This window comes from Caretta caretta, chromosome 2, assembly GCF_965140235.1.
Source record: "Caretta caretta isolate rCarCar2 chromosome 2, rCarCar1.hap1, whole genome shotgun sequence".
NCBI classification, from domain to species: domain Eukaryota; kingdom Metazoa; phylum Chordata; order Testudines; family Cheloniidae; genus Caretta; species Caretta caretta.
In genome coordinates, this window is record NC_134207.1 from 225,082,209 (window position 1) to 225,106,116 (window position 23,908).

Sequence of the window (23,908 nt, forward strand, 5' to 3'; positions counted from 1 at the left end):
CTAGCTGTTATATTAATTACAAATGAAATTCATCCCTCCCTACACAAAACTGGAGTAACTGGGCTTGAGCAGAGAATTAATTGTAGCAGGGTGGAATTCATTACCTCCAACCCACAAGCAGGAGATAGGATTGAGTGAGTGGAAGGAAGGGTAGCTGCAGCTGCAAACAGGGAAAGAGCAGATAGTGTGCATATTGAGTGGTCAAGTAGGACATGCAACCTGGAAGAAGGGAAGCGTTCACCTGCAACTGCTGTAGGGGGATGAGACAGATGGAATGGGACTCCAGTAGAGTGTGGTTGGAGAGGCTGTCAGGGAAACTTACACGTAGTCCAAACCACTAAAAGGATGGAATTTTCAAAGGAGCCTAAGAGAGCTTACCACCCACTCCCCTCAAGTTCAATAGGAGTGTAATATTTAACTCCTTTAGGCTCCTTTGAAAATCCCATCCTGAACTTTTATAAACTGGAAAACACAGTATATTTTGCCATACACAAAGCCAATTCTAAACATACTCATTTTAGAGACTTTTAGATTTGTAAGTTTAGAAATATTAAATAAAAAAATTAAATAAATTAAATTTTGCAACCAAATTATACCTCAAATTACATTGGGAATATTCTAAATTTAGAGATCTCAACTTGGCACTCTACTTTTAAAGCAGTGTTAATGGCATCTCTAGACTTGAAACCACTCTGCAAGTTCAGTCAGATCTATTTTTTCATTTTAGTTCAAAGTCTTAAAGAAATAACATTTCTTGCAGTTCAGAGAAATCTCTGCATCTGTATGGCCCACCTGACAGCATAAACAAACATCTTCTGTCTTTTGCTTTCTCAATACTTACATCTAGAAATTTTCTTGTTTTCTCAAGCTGCTTCTCCAAAGCCTGGTTTTGCTGTCTTAGATCTGTTAGTTCTGCATTTTTTTCTTGCTCTAGCTCTATAAATCGGTTGACCTGCTCCTCCATATCTGTTTCCAGGGCCTTCACTTGTTTCTGGAGGTCATCGTACTCTTTTTCAGCTTGACGCTGTACTTCTATTTTTTCCTTCATTAGCTTTTCTGTCTCCTCCAGTAATTCTGTTTTTAAATAAAGAAACCATATTACTTTTAGATATGCATAGTTAATTATATTATCATTGCAAAACCACTCCCCAAGAGTGCATATCCATGCTGTACCCAAATAAAGGATGTGAACAGGTTTGGGTTTTATTAATTTTTTTTAAAATGTGGTATTTTTCTATTAAAAAATTATCACGATACCACAAAACCCATATAAATCCCAAACAAAATGGCTAAAATGCTATCATCTTCTTTACAAGATTATTAATAGCACAGCTTTATCATGTCACTTTATTGTCCATATTAAGCTAAAGATGTTGGTACAAATAGTACAATACAGGAAATGCATCAGTTCTGTTTACAACTGAGGAAGGTGCACAGCTTTACAACAAGGCATGGAAAACCCAACCATCTTCTCATCCTGTAGCAGTTTAACCCATTCCAAATTTATTTTTTTTCACATGATGCATATACAACATGTGAAGGGAAATACTGCAGAACTTGACCTGGTGAGGTGAGCTAGAGAGGGAAATTACTTACTTGTAATTGGAGTTTTCAGAAGGCCTGTATAGATCCCCAGTTTTTGGTTTGGTGTCCTCAGGAGAGGACTGGGAAGCATATATGATAAAGCTTAGGACCACTCTGATAAGACATTAAAGGCATGTACTTCAAAGAGTCATATCACCTGGCCTTATCCATTCCTTGAGGTAAGACCGAAGACTAGGGATCTATAAAGTGCAATTATCGTTGGAGAATCTTCACAAACATGATTGATTCTTAGGTATATGAAAAGAAAACCACCAGATATATACAATTTTCTTTCACTACACAATTGAGATCCTTTGGATACCATCATCTTACATAAATTTTAACCAATTCTTGTTTTGTTAGGTAAACATTACATGTCAATATAAAACAATATCCAGCAAATCATTATGTTAATTATATTTACAAGTTAACAGTAACGAAAAGGCTATTAAAAACCTCTTCCAATACAGCATGAAATCTTAAAATTCATATGTGAATAAGATGATGGTTATTAATGAATCTGCTTATTAAATCTGTTAATACATTGTGCTTAGAAATTATAAGAAATTTTGTTATTAAAAAGAAAAACGGTGAGTGTGAAATATAACATCAAAGCTGAAGGCCAGTAAGAGTTACACTAATGTCAGTAAGCTGAAAGCTCAAAAGTTCTTGATTAATAAATAATAAACAGGTGTAAGTCTGCCACCCAATTAAAGATCAGCCATGCAATATACAAACACACCTGCTTGGGAAGCTGCATCGACTGCAGCATCTACTATGCCTAGGAGAACAGAAAAAACAACAACAAAAAACAAGAAGCAAAGTAATTCACATGCCAGCTACAGTTTTCTCATTGTTCAATTATGTAAGGGAAAATGAAGCTGAAGACAATGCTGTGTTTAAAGACATAGTTATTGTGATAACTTAAGGAATGTGCTTGGTTATTCTGGGAAGTATGACATAGATGTGTATTTTTTGTCCACAAGTTTAAAGTGCACATGAAAAAAACTTGTATTTTCAAGTGATTTTGTACTGTACACAAACCAACCAAATTGTATACAAGGATTCCTCTACTCTAGCACAAGAATGAACAGACTACTATTAGTAAATTGTTCATTACGTAAGCGTGGATACTTGAGATTGCAAATATACAATGGGATTATATCCTATAATTTAACAATAAAGCTTTAACAATGTTTTGAATAAATGTACAAAAAATCTTGAAGATAATTTACTATTCCAATTATCAAACCTCCCAGACATTATATAAAATGCTAACATTTCACATGCCATTTATAGCATAGGAATGATCAAGATAGTACTGTTTAAATACCATTGTCCTAACTTTTTCTCCTCAACAAATATTGATTCACAGACATTTAGTTCCTTGTTGAAAGAAGGATTAAAAAATGCATTTACTTTATGAAGTTAAACTTTTGTTAAGTAAACAGTTAACTAGATTAAACCAACTGGGAGGTTTCTTTCTATGTGCTATTTAACAGAAGAGTCCCTTCACTGTCAAAAGCCACAAAATATTTTTTTCCAGAGTACTTCTCTTCCTTTTGGACAACTCATTGGGTGATGCTGGTTACATGCAGATAGCGGCTTTTTCTTGTCCTGCCATATCTGACAATTTGGGAATGTATTTGTACAGTTTACGAATTCTACTTGATAGTAGGGGCCCTTTATATGTATTTGTGTCAGACTACAGATTCCATTTTAGATACAGACTTCTTTAATTTCTCTGTTTTCTTCTTATCTCCATATTGGACTGAAATTCCAAGGTGTAGTGATACAGGATGACAATAGAGGCTCATTAAATCGGTATGGTCGTTTATTAAAATGCAAACATCCTAGACAATAAGATAGCTCCTATCCAGAAGAGCTGCTTAGCGAGGCGGGGCTGGGGGGAGAATGAGACTGCTTAGCAATTAAATCATCTGATAGGACTCTGTGGTCACCTCTTGAGGTTGACTAGGGAGTCACCTGACAGAGGACTGGAAGGTTATAAAGAGCAGGAGCTGTTCTATGTGCTCTCTCTCTAGCCATTTTCACCAGCTTAAGATGAGGGGAGCTAAGAGAAAGAGATGAGGCAACAGGGGGAGAAGGACGACCCTGTCTACCTCAGCTCAGAGGGTTTCCCCAAAGACCCCCAAAGGAAGGGTGAGCAAAAAGTGGGGGAAAACACATACAGTAGAACCTCAGCATTACGAACACCAAGTTATAAACTGACCGGTCAACCATACACCTCATATGGAACTGAAAGTATGCAACCAGGAAGCAGCAGAGAGACAGACACACACACACACACTAAGGCAAATACAGTACAGTACTGTGTTAAACGTAAACTAGTACAAAAAATAAAGGGAAAGTTTTAAAAACGTTTTTGACAAGGTAAGGAAACTGTTTCTGTGCTTGTTTCATTTAAATTAAGATGGTTAAAAGCAGCATTTTTCTTCTGCATCATAAAGTTTCTAAGCTGAATGAAGTAAATATTCAGTTGTAAACTTTTGAACGAACTTATAACATGTTGTTCAGTTACAAACATTTTAGAGTTATGAACAACTTCCATTCCTGAGGTGTTTGTAAGTCTGAGGTTCTACTGTGTAGGGTTACTTATTTTGTATTGATCTGTATATTACTTGTGTGATTAAGTCCAGAACAATAATTTGTTAAAAATCTGTGCAAAGTATGTGCACGCGTTGTATGCTACAACAACCACATTTCCCTGGAGAAAGTCAAACTGCAATCCAGAAGGCTCACACTTTTGAGGGGATTTTGGCGACGACGTGTTTAAGCCACAGGGGGGAATCTGAAGAGTCAGCACTGGTTCCAGGCGCTAGGCAGCTGGGCCATGTGGTCATAGCTCTCTGAAGGAAATGTTAGGTGAGGGTCTGCATTCCGAGAGCATACCTAGAGACCCCAAGATTGGGACAGTGCCTGGCCCCTGTTCAGACTCTGGAGGCTTAAAATAACTGGGGATCCAGGTGCTGGATTTCCCCTTAATAGAGTCTGCTATGCCACCCTGCAGAGGGAGCTCAACTGAATCTGTGACATCATCTTTGTTACATTCTTTCCTAATAATGCGTCCCTGAAAGAGGCGTTTGGTGAGGGAAGAACACACCTTTCTCAGGTGTCTAATCATGTGTGAACTTGTGTGACTACTTCAATCATGTGTACTTAAGTAGAGTTTCTTGTGCAAACAGTGGTAACAGAGCTAACTATACTAGGAAGGAACTGAGTTAGGCCAACATTTTGAAAGTTGGGTGTCTAAAGTCAGCAACTAAGTCCAAATGTGGTCACCTAAAAGTGGCCTAATTTTTAGAGGTGCTGAGCAACGACATTTCTCACTGACTTTATTGGCAGCTGTGGTTGCTCACACTTCTGAAAATCAGGCTACTTTCTGTTTAGTTGCCTAAATGTTAATTTTTGTGGTCAAATTAGACATCCACGTATGAAACTGTTTGCCTTATTGCATTGTTCTGTGAATGATACTAAAAAAGAAAAAAGTTAATCAAGACTTCTGAAAATTTACTAAAGATGGGGTAGGAAAATATGAGAGAACCGCATTGAAAGATTGTGTAGAATACATACGCTGCTCTACTGGTCCTGCATCTGCTTTCATGGCATCCTTCTGTCTGGAGAGTAGCTCCTTTTCTTCCTGGATCTGCTGTCGTTCAGCCTCTAGTTCCTGCAATTTGTTACCTGTACATAGTAGCTCTTGCTCAAGATGGTCTGTTATATCTGTTTTTTCCTGGATTTGTTTTTCCAGAAATGCTCTTTCATCTGCATAACCATCAATGAGGCCTGTTGAGCAGAAATATTAGGTTAATTTAGTATGGCAACTTTCGAACTGCAATTTCAGTGCTATGGCAGAATTTCCTGAATTTGAGGCAACATAAAAATTCTAGAACCCTAACGGTCAGATTAGTATTACCACAATGTTACCGTGACAATTGTTGGGTGCTGACAACGTGTTCCGTGCTCTAAGGAACACTGTGTAGACAAGTTCCCCCAACTAGGTTTACAATCCTAAAATCTAGTCTTGAAAAGCCTTGTTCATGTGAGTAAATTCATACTCATGAGAGACTTCCAATGAAGTGAGTGAGACTGGCGCACATTTTTCTTAGTATGGAAAACATTCACCTGCTCCTATTTCAAATTCTTCATCAAAACATACTTTTGTCCTGCCTATCCGTCCTAACCACCTTTTGAGGCAACTTTCATAAGAACATAAGAATGGCCATACTGGATCAGACCAAAGGTGCATCTAGCCCAGTATCCTGTCTTCCGACAGTGGCCCATGTCAGGTGCCCCAGAGGGAATGAACAGAACAGGTAATCCTCAAGTGATCCATCCCCAGTCGTTCATTCCCAGCTTCTGGCAAACAGAGACTAGGGACACCATTCCTGCCCATCAGCCATTGATGGACCTGTCCTCCATGAATTTATCTAGTTCTTTTTTGAACCGTGTTATGGTTATACAATTGTATGTTTGGGCACTGCTGAGTGAGGAATCTTACTGCTGGTAGAATACCACTAGATAAATACACTATGTGTCTGATTTGTTATCTGTAATTTTCCTTCTTTAGGCTTGACCTTTCAAAACCTTATTTATGTGAGAAATCTAAGAAATTCATATTGAGGAGGGATTTGGAAGAAGAGAGGTGCCTGTCACACAAGTGGTTGGTAGGGCACTCCCGGGGTTGGGAACAGCATAGAAAATATAAGGATGAGAGAGGAAAGAGACAAGGGTACGTGGAATAGAAAGCTATGAAGCATGGATAGGGAAGTATCAAGGTTTTTTGTATTTTCATGAGAAGAGTCCCTGCCCCTTCTTGTGATTTAAGGAGAACAGAGAGACTCAATGAACAATTCTTTATTAAGTCTTCCACCACCACCTTTAAGGCATAAACCAGAGGACTCTAAAACACTATTTGCATACGTCTCACAATAGAATAAGATGTTGAGGTGAATCATTTCTTGCTTATTCACTGTAGCTAGCTCTGGGCTCAGAGTTCAATGGAAATTAATCTTGAAGCTTCTGACAAAAATAATGTATGCCTTTATTTTAAATGTCTACAACAGCAGCCTCTCACACTGGTTCATTCGGTAGACCTCTTTGCTAATGAGATAACCTGGATGAATCACTTCCCTTCCTAAATTCATAATCCCCCACTTTCCATGTGGCATCTAAAATGTTTGGATGGCTAATATTTTCATTCTACACACCGCTGGAAAGGGCGCTGTGGAACAGAACTGAGCACTGCTGCACACTGAACCAATACAGAACCAGTGCCACAACACGGTATTTGGGAGTGATGTGCTACCAGAGGTGCCATTTTTCAGAAGACACTTAAAATTGAGGTCCCATCCATGTTATCCTTAAATGAAAACAGAATCAGTCCCTTCAGTAGCAAGATTGGCACCTAGCACTTTTCACGAGACAAGTTTCCTACCTGAATTCCAACTTCAACAATTCCATTCTATTACCGCTATATTTCCTCTACAGCTCCACTTCTTGTGCTAAACCGATGTGTAATGATACACTGTGTACCAACAGAGTTGTTGTATTTAAGCCCTAACATGGCTGCCTTTTAGTCAGGGATGACATAATCCCTCTGTATATCATTATTAGATATTTATAGGACTAACTCCCAGAAGTCCCAATCAGGACCAGGGCCCCACAGTATTAAGAGTGCTGTATCAAGCACATACATACACACAATCCCTGTCCAGAAGAGTTTTATTTTTAATGTGCATTAAGCAGAATTCTTACAGTTACCTTTTTAAAGTAGATATTATAAAAATAATGTTCTCATTCTGTCAAGAGATGCTTTTACACAACTTTTTCATTAGGTTTAGATACCTGGTTTACTAATAATTAGATTGCCAAAAGATTGTTCATTTTTCAGATTAATTCCCAGTTTAAAGAATAGCTCCCACAAATCACACTGGTTCAGATTTGTATAACTGAAAATTGTTCCAAATGTACAAGTTATTGATTTATGAATTCCAAGATTAGCACATGATGCACCTATGCAACAAATTATTATACAAGCTTCAGTAAGTTCACTTTACATATAGACATTTATGTACTGAACTATAATTGCAAGTTATAAATTTAACCATAACCACTCCTTTAGAGTGTTCTGAATAAGAATACTTGACAAATTAGGCATTTAAGGGCATATAGGATATGCAAAACAAAGTGTTTGGAACAGGAATGATCATTTTGTTCTGTTTGTACAGCACCTAGCACAACAGGGTCCTGGGCTATAAGCTAAGTTCCCGCTAAGCTGCGTGGCTGCACAGTAGGCTACCAAGGGCCATGCAGGTGGGGAGAGGTGCCCCTCCCGCAGCCCAGCCCAGCCCAGCCGGAGCTGCCGCAACCAGCGTGCCCTCCCCTGGCCCAGAGCTGATGCAGCAAGAGAGGGCTGGGGGGAGTCCTCTCTCCCTGGGGCAGCTTGCACCCCAAACCCCTCATCGCCGGCCCCACCCCACAGTCCTCACCCCCCCCACACCGCAACCCTCTGCCCCAGCCCTGAGCCCCAAACTTCTCATCCCTGGCCCCACCCCAGAGCCTGCACCCTCAGCAGGAGCCCTCACCCCCTGCACCCTAAACCTCTGCCCCAGCCCTGAGCACCCTCCCATACTCCGAACTCCTTGGCCCCACCCCCACCACGCATCATCTGCATATTGGTGCACATAACAAAATTCATTCCGCACATGGACGTAAAAAATTAGAGGGAGCACTGCGCGTAGGTCTCCTAGGTGCTACGGTTAAAAAAAAAGAATAATAAATAATAATATAATCTGTTTGCTGCAGAAGAAAAAAAACAACCAATGTCCCAAGAGAAGTATTACCTTTCCACCGTTTATCATTGTCTTTCTTGCTCTCTACTTCCTACCACTGCCCTAGTGTCATTTTCATTATCTTAGTACGATTGAGATATAAATACCTAAGGGCAGTTGCCGTGTTATTTTATTTGCCTGTAAAGCATCAGGCATACCAATAACGCAACAAACAAAACTGGTGAGTCCAGATCCCCAAACAGTACAGACATGTTTTAAACACTGCTGGTCTGTGATCTCTCTCTGGATGCACTGTAGGTCAGAAGAGGAGATACAATTTCATACTGTAGTAATAAATATGCTGTTGTAATTCTTATACAATTAAAACTTTAGTTGCTTTCATGTAACAACTGACGTTGATCTCCTGCCAGTGGAAGATGTTTAGGTGCAAGGTGGCAGAGTTGAGACAGGATCATTCACTTCAAATTTGTTAATGTTCAAGAAAATACTTTTACATAAGAACGGCCAATAGTTCATCTAGCCCAGTATACTGTCTTCCAACAATGGCCAATGCCAGACGTTTCAAAGGGATAAAAAGAACAGGGCAACTATTGAGTCACCATCCCCCGTCATCCAGTCCCAGCTTCTCGCTGTAAGAGGTTTAGGGATGCCAAAACCATGGGGGAACGGAGGGTTCATCCCTGATCATCTTGGCTAATAGTAATTGATGGAGCTATCCTCCATAAACTTACCTAATTCTTTTTTGAACCCAGTTATACTTTAGGCCTTCACAACATCACTTGGCAATGAGGTCCATAGGTTGACTGTGCACTGTGTGAAGAAGTACTTCCTTATGTTTGTTTTAAACATGCTGCCTATTAATTTCATCGGGTGACCCCTGCTTCTTGAGTTATGTGAAGGGCTAAACAACACTTCCCAATTCACTTTTTCCACATCATTCATGATTTTATAGACCTCTGCCATATCCCCCTCTTAGACATCTCTTTTCTGAGATGAACATTCCCATTCTTTAATCTATCTTTGTATGGCTGCTATTCTATACCCCTAAATATTTTTGTTGTTCTTTTCTATACCCTTTCCAATTCTAATATATCTTTTTTGAGATGAGGCAACCAGAACTGCATGCAGTATTCAAGGCACTTATCAATATTGAATTTCATCAGCCATTCTGTTGCTCAGTCACCCAGTTTTGTGAGATTCTTTTATAACTCTCTGCAGTCTGCTTTGGACTCAACTATCTTGACTAATTTTGTATCACCTGCAAATATTGCGACCTAACTGTTTATCACCTTTTCCAGATTATTTATGAATATGTGGAGCAGCACTGGTCCCAGTACAGATCCTTGGGAGAACCTGTTATTTACCTCTTTCACTGTAAAAAGTGACCATTTATTCCTACTGTTTGTTTCTTATCTTTCAGTCAGACACTGATCCATGAGAGGACCTTCCCTCTTATCCCATGACCACTTACTTTGCTTAAGAGTCTTTGGTGAGGGACCTTGTCAAAGACTTTCTGTACATCCAAGTACACAATACTCATCACTCTTGTCCACATGCTTGTTGCTGCCCTCAAAGAATTTTAGTAGATTGGTGAGGCATGCCTTCCCTTTACAAAAGCTATGTTGACTCTTCCCCAACATATCGTGTACATCTATGTGTCTGATAATTCTGTTCTTTACTATCGTTCCACTGATTCGACTGGTACTGAAGTTAGGCTTACTGGCCTGTAATTGCCAGTTTTTAAACCAGAGAGTTCCACTAATATTGATATAGGAGCCACAAAATTAGACCAGGATGCATATGTACAAGTTACTATCTCTTAGTGAAAGCTGGGGACCTTGTATAAAGATTTATGATACAAACTACAATAATACTAGTAAAGAGCTCTGTGTAAGCTCAAAAGCTTGTCTTCCTCACCAGTAGAAGTTGGTCCAATAAAAGGTATTACCCCACTCACCTTTTCCCTATAAGACTAATAAATCAGATACCAACTGAGCAAAGCCATCAAGCGAAAAGTCATTGCTGGATCTGGGCAAAATATATAGAGCTGAGAAGAACAGATTTGTTCTTTTAATTTACTTTTTGCATGTGATTTGGTTATTATTTATTATTATTATTTATTTTACTTTTGAAATCTAGCATTTCTTTTCTACCTTCAAAATTCTCTTCTGCTGCAGAATTGGATACTGTCTAAAATAAGAAGGAAGTTCTCTATAAAACCAGCATTGGCAAGGCTCAGTGGATTTCATCTCAGAAATGACTGAATACCTATCAGTTCTGTAACGAGTGTAGATTACACTCTCCTGGGGCCTACCCAAAAAATCCTAGTCAGATACCATAATATGCTTTATCTTATCAGGGAGCATTACACCACTCACTCCAATGAGCAGAAAGGTAGATTTTACATCAAATTTTTGCTGCACTTTTGTGTAGTGTTTTATTTAAAGAAAATACAGCAAAAAAAGGGTGTATAAATTTTTCATCCTTTGGTGTGAAACTGTAGAATTAGCAAATTTCAAAATTAAACAGGTTTGATTAATTAATGAGAGTTATAAAATACCTGGTGTCTACCCAGACCGTGAAGCAGCTCCCAACTGCAGTATTAGACATACCCTTACAGGTGCGGCATGGAGTGTTAAGCTGGCTTCTCTGCATCTGACATGTCAACACTAGTAATAAAGGTTTTCCAGGACAAATTCTGCTTTCAGTTACACCTTTGCAAACCCATTACCTTCAAATTAACTTCTTAGTGACAACTGTGTAACTTCCATTTGTAAATCTGAATAGGTGGAACTGATTGGACATTAATCATAGAAATGTGTTATTACTCAAGAACAGAATCCAGCTCTCCCACTTTTAGCTGTGGTGGTACTCCAGTGCTATCAAGAATAAAAAGCATATTTTTCTCATTAAAGTAAGCCACTCTAAGTACAAACAAAAATAATGAGCAGAAATTCTACCTTTTATTACATTCATGTGAAACTAAACTGATGCTTGTTAGGTCTTGCCTATACAAAATGGAACAAAACACTTTTTTCTTAGGACAATAATATATACCAAACTGTTATAAAACCTGGGACAGTACTGAAGAATGGTATACTTTATTTTATTCAAAGTTACTGTAATTTAGTTGCAGTGGTCTGTAACCTGATACATAACCTATACTTTAAATTATTCAAAATACAGAAGTAAAACCTAGAATGTATAAGATTGATTCCTGTCAATGGCTACAACTGGGCTATTTTAAAGCAAGATTTACAGAATTTGTTCTTAACTGAGGCTACTTTAAGAGCTCACAACTGCGAGCATTTTACTAAGATCAATTTCTAATGGCAGGAACTGCATCTTTTCGCCCTTGTATGACTGTATAAGGAAATTAAGATTTTAAAGCAACTTGCACTCCGTATTTCCTTTTTAAATTAACTCTACTATTGAAACATATTTGATACATACCGTTTTCAGTATATTGTATTGAAAGAACAGGTGGCTTTGCATCAATAGCAGTAGTTTCCATTTAGCATCAATTGTCACAGCAGGTTTCAGAAGTATAACCTCTCATGACATAGTGTAAATATAGACCATGGCTTTATTAATGCTGTGAACCCCCACTCCAACCTTGCAGGATCACATAAACTGATAATTTGATGTAGGTTAATGATATTTATTCCAATTATTATACAAAAATTGGAAAACATACAATTTATTAAAGCTAATTTAGATAAAAGAACCATTTACAGGACCTGTGAAATCTGCTAATCAGTTCTGAGTTCACTGTCAATGTCCCAGAATGCGTGATTCCAGGACATCACAGACAATGCAAACCTTTGCAGTTGCATGAAACTGGTTTATAGTAGATCAGGTAAGTTGCTTCCCCCACAACCCAGACACTGCATTTTTCTCTGTTTCCTTTGTAGAGAACAATACCTGGCAGCATACCTAAAACAAGTCACCAAATGTCATGGGTGCTACAAAGAATTTTTTAGCACCCATAATCTAGTGAAAGGCATTCATTACATATTTGTGTGTGGGGCTCAATTTTCAGGTTTCCCTTCTAGACTAATAGATTTTTGATTAACAGATTTTAAGTCAAGAAGGGATTATCATGATCATCTAGTTTAGGTTATATTAATGTAAAATTAAAAAACTGGGCTGGCCTGGGGGACTAATTGCACAACCACATGTTGGAATCAGAGTTTTAATACTCAGTCTCTTGGTTTCTCAGGCCACTACGGGCTAGAAGCATTGAGGAAACAGTGTATTTATCCTTGGCAAGGAAAAAACATGGGCTGGGGAAGGGATAGAAGAGAAATTGGGAGGGGGTGAACTATGAGGATCCCTCCCTCCTTAACCTTCCAGCCAATGCATGAAGTTAGTTTATATGCCTTTTCTTCCCTTCTTTCTCTCTCTCTCCTTATGTATCACATTATGGCTGTGTTTTTGTTTCATTTTATTTCCAGTCTTCTTACTTTCAATTGTTTTCTTTTTCTTGTTTTCTAGTTATACTTCCTACCTCTACTGTTGGGAAAAAAGGATAATTTAGCCAAAACTACCCAAAATTTGATAGTGATCTAAAATGTTCAATGGCAAATAAATTGATCTAATTTGCAATGTGTTTAGCTATTTTATAAAAGTAGATTTCTAAATAGAAAAAATAAAATTATTGTAGATACAAAATTTGGCCATGTACTATAAAAAATGAACGAATGTGTCTATGTTTTCAAATTCAGCAACATATCAATGGGAAATGCTCACTCTCTGCTTTGCTGAGCTCCAATGCCAGCTGCTCTCGGGCTTTGACCTCTTCATTGAGTCGCTCTTGCAATTCTTCCTGGCATTTGAAAAATTCAGTGGCCTCCTGCTGCTTTTTGAAGGATTCTCGCATAAGTTCTGTCTGCGAAACTTTAGCATGTTCCAGCTACAGCAAGAGAAAGTTACAAATATTAGACATTCATGAAAATTTTAAATAAAAACACCTACTCTAAGGGTATGTCTAAATAGCAAAGAAAACCCTGCGGTTGCCAGTCGATTTGGGCTCGAGCTCTGAGGCTGTTTCACTGCTGTGCAGACTTCTGAGCTTGGACTGGAGCCCGGGCTCTATGACCCTGCGAGGTTGGAGGGTTCCAGGGCTCGGGCTCCAGCCCAAGACAAGAGGTGAATGAATGAAACAGCCCCACAGCTCAAGCCCCGCGAGCCTGAGTCGGCTGCCATGGGCCAGCTGCAGGTTTTTCTTGGCTGTGTAGACATATCCTGTCTTTCATGTAAAATTATTAGCCGTTTTGGCTGATTATTAGCCTGATAAAAGGACACACATTAACTTCAATGGATATTGGATCAGATGTTCAATGCATATGCACGGACATACTGAAATATGAAGTCCCACACAATAAGAAGATCTAAGCAAATACAGACAAAATGTTCAATACAGTGTATAGTATGAGTCACATGACTGAATCCATACATATGTGCCAAAACTTGAAACTTCCTGATTTATGTCAGTTTATACCAGACTCACCTTTATTTAAACAGAATGGGTTTTGCATTTAATATGTGTAGGAGTATACTATCACTAACCACATCCTTAGTATGCTTAAGAAGCACCGTACAAAATCTCTGGCATTTCTGAACAAATTTTTAGGTGAGCAGCATTCCTTTCTTCTTCCATACATATATGTAAGTAGGCATACTAGGAAAATGTGAACTTTGAGAATATTAATTTTTTCAATTAATGAGGCAGTAAAACAATATTTGTTTCAACGGTTCCTTATTAACGTTGTAATGGCTTTTTAATTCATGTCTTTTCATGATCCTCAAGTTACAGAATGACAACAAATGTTTGCTTAACTTCAGAAAAGCAAAGAACTCACACCCTTGTTTTTATATCGTAAGTCTTGGCAGATTCCTATAAGTATGGTTGCTTCTGTGTTTTGCAAGTCTGTTCTGTGAAATGGAGGCTACTTCACCAAATTCTTCAAAAATAAGAGAGGTTTCATTTTTCATTTACTCCAGCTAGTAAAAGTAAAGATACTGAATTGCTCAAACTAAACTGTCTCACTTAATCTCAAACTGAAGACTTCACTATTTTTGAAAAATGAGTTGGGAAAATTTTATAACAATTTCACACCAATTTGTCTACTTATCGATAAAAATGGCTGTTCAGAATTAAACTTCTAACTAGAAAACATCTAATCACTAATATTTCTTTTAACATTAATGAATTTAAACTATCCTTTAAAAGCAGCGCAAGGCTTTAAAAGGGTGCATGGTTCTATAGCTTGTACTGACTTCTAAAGGGACATCAACAAAATTTGAAACAAAATTTATTTAAAAATAAAATTTAAAAGAAGGGACAGGTACCAGTGGTGCCCAGGAATCGCCCTACTAATTTATTGTGGTTTTACAAGCACCATTATACTATTTTAAGTTTTTATATCCTAGGTTGCTGTATGAAAGTCTCATGCAAACAAAAGGGGAAATTAAGCAACAAACTTGCTATACAGAGTAAACAGTGAAACTGACTTATCTACAAGGGCTTGTCTACAAGGAGATATTCAGGAAATCTGAATTAACTAATTTCCAAATTGAATTAAACTAAACTGAAATAAAGCCAGTTTAATTCTGAATGAATGTCTCTAAACAGGTATTTAATGCAGTTTAACCAATCAATTTTTAATTCACACCTTTAGTTAATTTGGATTAACTTTCCTAATTTAGACAAGCCCTTAACCAAAGTGCTGTCAAATGCACACATTAAAACTGAAAAATAAAAGATTTTTTCTCTCTAATCCCTTTAAATTGTAAAGAAGTTAGGTGTTACTGGTAATAAGCATAGGAAAAAAATCAGACAGAAATGTGTTTTTTAAGTTGACAATATCCTTTTCATAAAACCACTAGAATTATGCCATTTCAAATTTACTAGTGTTCTTAAATTTAAGATATGTATATTACAGCTTAAAAAATGAAACCTACAGGAGTGGTTTTATTTCATTGCACGGCATTTCCACATCACACACAAAAGAATCAAAACTCACAGTAAATCTCTTTGTTACTGGTCTAAGTAATAAGCACTACTAAAATACAGGCATAAGAACACATGAAATACTCAACCGTTTTATCTTTTCATAAAAAAACTTAAAACCCAATACAGTTACAGTTTGTAGCCCTAATAATTTTATAATTAAGACTTATCACTTCCTGTTAAATCATTAAATTAAAAAATGGACAGTCAAACACGATTAAAAACAATAGGTTCTATGTTCAAGAGATATATGTTTAATTTATTTCCAAACACTCTTTCTTTTAGTTGTAAAGATTAAAAAGTTGAACTTCCTTAAATAATGTCATACTTACTGAATATGGAGGTGTAGGCAAGGAGATTTTAGAGACAACTTTTAATATATGCCCATTTTTTTTGTGCCTGTAGTGAAAAATTGAAGTATTTACAACTACAGAGTTATTTTCATCCAAGTGTTCAGTGAAAGGAAAAGGATATGGTAAAGGCACACGAGATTCAACCTCATAGGTATCTTCTTCTTGGCCTTCTGATTGCAAGCCATTAAATAAGTTAGATGCCAAGTATGTGCGGTAAGAATCCATTCCAAAAGATGTTGCCGTTGTTCTCTTCTCCTCCGTCACGTAGCTATTTTGCACTGGCTATTTTAATTGTAGAAATTTGCAATAAAACATCTTACATTTTTGACACCTCTGAGGAAATGGCACAGTAGTGCTAGCGACAGTGTGGGAACAATCATTTCACATTCACATGAGTAATCAAAAAGTGCAGGAAGGTCCCAGGTAAACATCAAGCAATAAAAGGAATCAACATTTGCAGAAACCAGCTGGATAAATGAGCTTTGCCATTTTTCCAATACCATTAAAAAAAAAAACCTTCTTTATAATATATTTCACATTAAAGTGCAATCTGAATCCTTCAGAAACAGAAAAATGGTAACAGGAAGGAGGCAATTACCAAAGCAAGAAAGTATACTTTCGGTATCAAAGCAGGTACGCTACAGCAAGCAAGCAATCAGCAGAACCTGGCAGCAACTGTCCACACTTTTAATCTCCACTGGAGCATCAACAAGACATTTACATATGAAGATATTTGCCCTTATTCTTGCTCCTTGAGTTAAATCAACAGGAAGAGCAGTTTTGAACTCAGTTAATCAAATAATGCTCCGTCTCACTGAGCAAAGTTTCCTGTCAATATCTTCCCTGATAAAGAGTTCAGGACAGAGGGAGTGGCTAAATTAGGTACGCTGGCAGGTGGAATTTGAATTAATACGCCCACATTTGAAGCTTGCCCAACAGGATTCAAATTCCACATCAGAGCTCTAAAAGAGTGTGTTCAAACAGGTTTAAAATAGCACTTTAAAGATTATGTCAGGTTTCTACCACTCCTTTTAAAAAGTATGCCGATTTGTATGTATAGTATTAATTGAGGAAAATGACTTAAGTATCTGCTTTGCTTGTAATTATTTTATTTAGATGTTAGTTTCTCATATTGATTATGTTGAACATGTCATGTTATTTCTATTATTCATCTTTTCAAACTCTTTTCTTTTGGGCTGCCATTAAAGGTAAAATGGCTGAATTTACTTTTTTAATGTTCATACACAGAATATTTAATAAATTATTAAGAAACTTCTTGCACCATTAAGAAACTCCCTAACTCCTCTGTTTCTGTTACCAATTACATGTAACTAAATTAGCAGACATCAGGGGCCACATCACCCGACATGCTTGTTATTCCCAAGTAGAGAAACATTATCTGGTGAGTGGTTGGGAAATGAGGCCACAATTTATATTAGATACTACAGAAAAATGTGTAAACAATGCAAAAATTCATTTATTTTTATCAGAGGTCTCATTAACAGGGATAAACCTATTTTTATACTACTTCAGATTCTTATGATTTTGAAATTAATATGTTAACTGTAAATATATACATTAATCCTGTTTTCTCAATTTATATTTTTCTTGAAATTATGTGACATTTTAGTTTCATTTGATCAAATACATTATTTTCTATATATTAACCCTTTTTGTGGCACAGAACTTGCCAATAGAGACAACATAAGTATAGTTTGAGGAATTTTTTCAAATTTTTTCATAGAAATGGAAAGATATAATGCCAAGCACTCTTAACAGTGTAAATTCTGCCTCATGGAAAATTCTGATGCAATAATTTTTACATCCCAATTTTAGAAAACAAAACAGATATAACTTTCACAGCCAAATGATGGTAGGAATGCCATGGCACAGAGAACCATGTGCTTATCTTCTGAGATTCGAAACTGATCAAATTGAAAAACTTTTGGTTTGATTTTAGAATACTGTTGCAAAAGTTATTTCAAAATATAATTCCTACATTACTACTATGAAGGTGTTAGGGAAACTGTCCTAATTAACTGATCCTATATGAAATTACACACCTGTTTTAGACTACTCATGACTACATCCATTAGATACTATTTCATCACTATGTAACAAAAATAGAAACATGTTTGACAAAAGTAAAAGAACTAAGATTAGTACACCAATTACTAATGATATAAAATTATTGTCTGAAGTATTTGGAGGAAAGATGCTCCAGGTAGCAAAAACTGGATAAAAATAAATGATATCACTTTTATAATAGTGGTACGTATTCCATTAATTATTACTGTAACATTTAACTGCTCTATTCCTTTATTTTGTACATCTATCAATCACCTATTCTTTAAATGCTTATGTAAGCAAACAACATACCATGAACAATTCTACTTATACTTAAGTAATTATAGGTAATTAGCTACAATTATGTGGTTTTGTCTCTAATTTTCTCTGATAATGTTGCTACAAGAGCCATACATTTTGTAATATGCTGTACCATAATCTGTCATTTTGTTGGATATATGATGCTTTGGATATGAATTAAAACACAAATGGTTTCCTCTATGATATCAGAAAGTGCAAGGTAGTTGAATTTTCGTTCCATTTGGTCAACTTAGATTTGCTACTATTCTACGTAATACTCCAACTCCTTCCATTTCTATCAGCAGTGATCTATGCATTTTACTCAGAGATTAGAAAGGCAGACAGTTTTAGAGTCTAACGTCATTAGTGTCTAATGTCATTGTTAGATCAGCTACTTGAGGGGTCTATAGCATACAGCTAACTGTGCCTCTGGAATACTTCTAATCCCAGCCAGTTTAGAGTGGCGCGCCTCAAAGATTGCTCTCAAACTAATGTCCCCTGGAGAATTTAATTCAACAGATTGATCTAGCAACATCATCCATGCCACTGTTTTTGCTGGGATTGTAAAATATACCATATTAGGGTTTAAGATGCAAAATTCTAGCATATGGAATGGATCACATTCCAGTATAAGACTACCAAGTACTGACAGATATACTTTGGCCAGGTCTACACTATAAACTTATATTGGTATACTAAGTCACTCAGGGGTGTGAAAAATCCACACCCCTGAGTGATGTGGTTATACTGACCTAACCCGTGGTGTAGACAGTGCTATGTGGGAGTGCTAATGGGAGAGCTTCACCCATCAACAAAGCTACTGCCTCTCGGGGAGGTGGATTAACTATGTCAATGGGAAAAGCTCTCTTGTTGACGTAGTGGCATCTTCACTGAAGCACCACACTGGTGCAGCTGTGCTGCTGCAGCATTTTAAGTGTAGACCTGCCCTTTGTAGACCTGCCCACTGGGCCCTATCTGAGGAGCTGAGGGAATGAGGGGTACAGAGGGAACAAAAGTGGCATTATGCCTCCTTATGCTTCCCCCCAGTGTCAGAGGTTTCTGGCAATTGATTTAATCTGCTGTGGAATCTGGAGCTACCTCAGAATTGTGCTAATTTAGAATAGCTGGTAATAGTCTCCTAAATGCTATTATACAACTGAGGATTACTGGAGCACAAGATACAGTAGATACTCAGTCAACAACCCTTCCTCTGACACAGTATTAGCACACCCTTATTCCAGGGAAGAGGATTGAAAGGGAATGGTATAGAGGCACCTGTACCAGCTCTGTGCCACCTAGGGATTCTGCTTAAACCAGTATTCCAGATCTTTGCCCTGCAGCAGTGGTATAAGGGAGCTGAACAGAGGCAAGGAACTGAACCAAAATGATGTACCTTTTCTGACACTACAAAATAAACATTTGTAAATGTCGAAGTATTGACAGGATGCCAAAAAGATGAAACATTTTCCTATTCTAAATGATAAATTATGGTGAGGTCTTTTTTTTCTGTTTGCATAGTGCCTATTCCAAAGGTTCTGGTCTCTAATAAAATAATAAACAATAATAATTTAATGCTGTAAGAGAAATGTTTACATTTTAGTATTACCCACTACATCTCATATTTTGTGAGAATAATATGTATTATAGCACTGAAGAACATAGAAATAGAAAGTTATACAAATTAGTTATAGCAAATGTGCAATAACCAGACAAGAAGTACATTTATAATTAGAATAACAAATTATCATGTCTGCCAAGGCTGTTGGGCACTTGTATAATATGTCAAAACATATAAACATTAGATTACCATAAACAGAAGGATGAAAAAAAAAAAAAGTACCTTCTGACTGGTTTTATGAAATGACCACAAAGTACAAATATCCACACTGCACCCTTTTGTTTTCTTTATGCTGTAAAATGAACTGATAGCATCTACTGTAAACTGCAGAGCTACTGAAAACCTCTCTGTGGCAAAGTTTATAGCACATAACAGCTCAACATTTGCTTTCCCTTTTTTTTCCCCATTTCACCCTCCAGATGGAGGGATCACTTATTCCTCATGCATGTGGAACATCACATTCACAAAACCATTATGCAGTGTAATCTACTATAAAGTAACAAAGTTCAAATAACTAAATTTAGCCAAAAAATAGCACAAGCTAGAAAATCCAAGGTTCTGGCTGAACGCCTTAGTGAAAAAAAAAAGGCACAACATGATGAGATAAACCAGACCATCAACCCTAAAGTCAGCTTTTGTCAGTATTAGAATTTCTTTGTGTCCTGACAGTAGAACCTCAAAGATACACCAGGGTTATGGATTTACCAGTGAACCGGAAGTTATCAATCAGGCAGCCACAGGGAGTTGGGACTGCAGCTGCAGGGTGGGGTGTGTGTGTTTCAGGGCTCCAAGCTTCTGACCCTCAGGAGCAGCGGGGCTCAGGGCTTTAGACTTGGGAGGGGGAGAACTTTGGGGCTCCGCTCCCTGCTTCAGCCCCGCGCCGAGGCTCATTGCTTCAGCCACAGGGGGTTGGAGCTTCAGCCATAGAGTGGGAGGGGGTCAAGCCTCTGGGCAAGGGAGGGGCCTCTGGGCTTTTGATCCTCGGGAGCACCGGGGCTCAGGGCTCTAAGCTGGGGGGAGTGCTGGGGCTTGGAGCTTCAGCCCCATGGCTCCGCTCCCAGCTTCAGCCCCGCTGGGAGTGCCGGGGCTCGGCACTTCAGCCCCACGGGGGACACTGGGCTTTAGCTACAATGGGAGAGCCGGTTTCAGCCCCAGAATTCCCCCCATAGCTAAAGCCCCGAGCTCTGCCCCAAAGTCGGGAATGGAGACATGAGGAGCCCCGGCACCCCCTGTGGGGCTGAAGCCCCAAGCCCCAGCGCTCCCCACAGGTCTAAAGCCCTGAGCCCCGGTACTCCCATGGGGCAGAAGTCCTGAGCTCCCCATCCGGAGCCCTGGCGCCGCAAGGGTCAGAAGCACTGACTCCCCCATCGCCACTGGACCCCCATCCTCATGGCTGCAGCCCCAAGCCCCTACCACTACCACCATGACTGAAGTCCGTAACCTCTTGTTCAGAGTTACGGTCCATTTCAGAGTTACGGACAACTTCCATTCCCGACGTGTCCGTAACTCTGAGGTTCTACTGTATCTGTTTGCATCTGAACTTTAACATAGTTTAAATGTATTATTTTTGCATCTTTTTTAAGAAAGAAAAGTCTTTAAAAGATTATGAATGTATATTTACCTAAGACAAGAACTAAGAATTGCTCTAGTCTCTAAGATAAGTACACATTTATGTATTCAGATATGTATATTAATATGGGGAAAATACCATTAACTTGTTAAATTATAATGGCTCTCAAGTTCTACTGTGTCAATCAATATTCAACATCTTTTAAAAGATGAATTTTTAGCCCAACACATTGACAGATTTTTTTCAAAGTCATTAACCTATCACTCAAATCCTTCCTACTCTGTGGATCATTTACCATACATACTGCATGTACCCAACTATTTCACATCCATCATGGTCCACTGCATCAAAGCAACTGTCCTATGTGCATCCCAAGCCCAGTTTATAACTAAAATGACTGCTGAAAAAATATGGACAATAGCATTTTTCATGTCAGACTGGACAAACTATACGTCAAGCATGGTTTCTTGTGGCCTATCCATATGGAAAGTGAAGAAAAACATTTGCACCGCCCCCCATGCCTACTAATTCACCTGGGCTAATATAATACATTTCTAAACATGGATGTAAAGGAGTCATTAAATTAGATATTTAACACAACAGAGCATTTTTTAAAATTCCATTTACCTAGTTTTCCTATTGTATTACAAAAGTACATATGCAAAAATAACATACAGAGCAAAAGTCTCCACCTCCAACATCTACGTATTGTAAACCTCTGTTTATGCTGGGAGCTCACTGAAACACATCACTATTAAAGGCTTTGTGCCAGAGCCTCAGCTAGAGTAAACTTAAAAGCTATGCAAAGGGAAAGCTGTGGATGCCTGAAGCTCTTCCACAAAAACATAATGCAAACCAAGGCCTTAATGCTGTAAACATGTATACACGTGAGTAACTTTACCCATATGAGTAGTCTTATTCAGCTCAAAGGGACTATTCTCATATGTAAAGTTATCCTATGCACAACTGCTTGCGGGATCAGAGCTCTAAGGAAAATACAGAAATATTCTTCTTTTCTTATGAATATAAAGCAGGGGTGCGCCAACTTTTTGGCCTGAGGGCCACATCGGGGTTCCAAAACTGTATAGAGGGCTGGGGAGGGAAGGCTGTGCCTCCCCAAACGGCCTGGCCCCCACCCCCTATCGCCCCCTCCCACTTCCCACCCCCAGACTGCCCCCCCCTCCCTATCGCCCCCTCCCACTTCCCACCCCCAGACTGCCCCCCCCTCAGAACTCCCGATACATCCAACCCCCCTGCTCCTTGTCCCCTGACCACCCCCTCCTGGGACTCCCCACCCCTAACTGCCTCCCCAGGACCCCACCCCCTATCCAACCCCCCCTTCCTGTCCCCTGACTTCCCCGACCCCTATCCACATCCCTGCCTCCTGACAAGCCCCCCGGGACTCCCACACCTACCCAACCCCCCACCGTTCCCCATCCCCTGACCACCTCCCCCCCCGGAACCTCCACCCTATCCAACTGCCCCTGTCCCCTGACTGCACCCCAGGACCCCTTGCCCTTATCTAACCCCACCCCTCCACCCCCGCTCCCTTTCTCCTTACCATGCCACTCAGAGCAGCAAGACAGGCAGCCGCTTGGCCCAGCCGGAGCCAGCCCTGCTGCCCAGCAGGAGCTCGCAGCCCCGCTGCCCAGAGCGTTGGCAGCATGGGGAGGGGAGACAGCAGGGGAGGGGCCAGGGCCTAGCCTTCCCGGTCGGGAGCTCAAGGGCCGGGCAGGACGATACGGGCCATAGTTTGTCCTCCTCTGATATAGAGTCTGCATCTATACAAATACTACATTAATGAAAAACAAAAGAAAAAAAGGAGTACCACTGCAAACTGAAAGCATATTACAGTTAGGTAACCCTACCTGATTGCTGGTTTCATTGATGGCTTCCAGAAGTTTTTCAACAGCTGCCTGCAGTCGAGAACTAATATTTAGAACTAATTCTTCATTGTCAGGGTCTATCTCTTCTCCAGCAAAGCCACTCCCTGTGAGATGCTGAGTCAGCTGAAGTTCTTCATCTGTTACTCCTGCCCACCTGATAGTAGCATCATCTCCCAAATCAGTACCGTGATATAAGGAAGAGGGCTCTTCTGCAATAACAACAATAATCTTTATATACAGACTCAGCATTTAAAATTAAAAAATTACACATATGAATTATGATTACAGAGACAAGGTATAAACTAATTATAAAATATTTATACCTTCAAAGCAGGACACCACAAAGACATACAGAGAAACTGTTGTACATAGAAAAATATATACGCAAGGTACAGTGCAAGTTAATTAGAGAACAAGCAGAGAGAGAGAGAGAAAGAGAGGATTTATTAACAGAGAATAATATTTTGAAAAGCCTGGTAGTACTGCTTTGGGCTCTAAGAGCCTGATCTTTCAAACCGTTATCACTGACAGTAATTTTTACTACTGCGAGTAGACCATAATAATGATTTGCAGGACTGGCCCTTAATATGGAGTACCAGGGAAAGAAACAGATAATCCTTCTGTCATCAGTAGCTAAGTGTGGCATTGTGAATTAGCCCAATTGTTCAAGAAAATTACTAATTAAAATACAAAAACAAAA

General features: G+C 38.8%; 1 protein-coding gene across 6 annotated transcripts in view; it reads right to left on the reverse strand.

The window, feature by feature from the left end:
- Window positions 1-23,908, reverse strand: part of AKAP9 (A-kinase anchoring protein 9) — a 212,436-nt gene that overhangs the window by 38,937 nt on the left and 149,591 nt on the right. For 4 of the 6 annotated variants that reach the window (XM_048838118.2, XM_048838116.2, XM_048838113.2 and 1 more), the window contains 5 exons: window positions 23,191-23,417; window positions 13,152-13,314; window positions 5,179-5,391; window positions 2,327-2,365; window positions 842-1,074 (listed from right to left, as the gene is read on the reverse strand). In XM_048838118.2, the coding sequence (XP_048694075.2) occupies window positions 842-1,074; window positions 2,327-2,365; window positions 5,179-5,391; window positions 13,152-13,314; window positions 23,191-23,417 (875 nt within the window). The remainder of the gene's footprint in view (window positions 1-841; window positions 1,075-2,326; window positions 2,366-5,178; window positions 5,392-13,151; window positions 13,315-23,190; window positions 23,418-23,908) is intronic. The other 2 variants (XM_048838117.2, XM_048838115.2) reach the window with 1 other exon arrangement.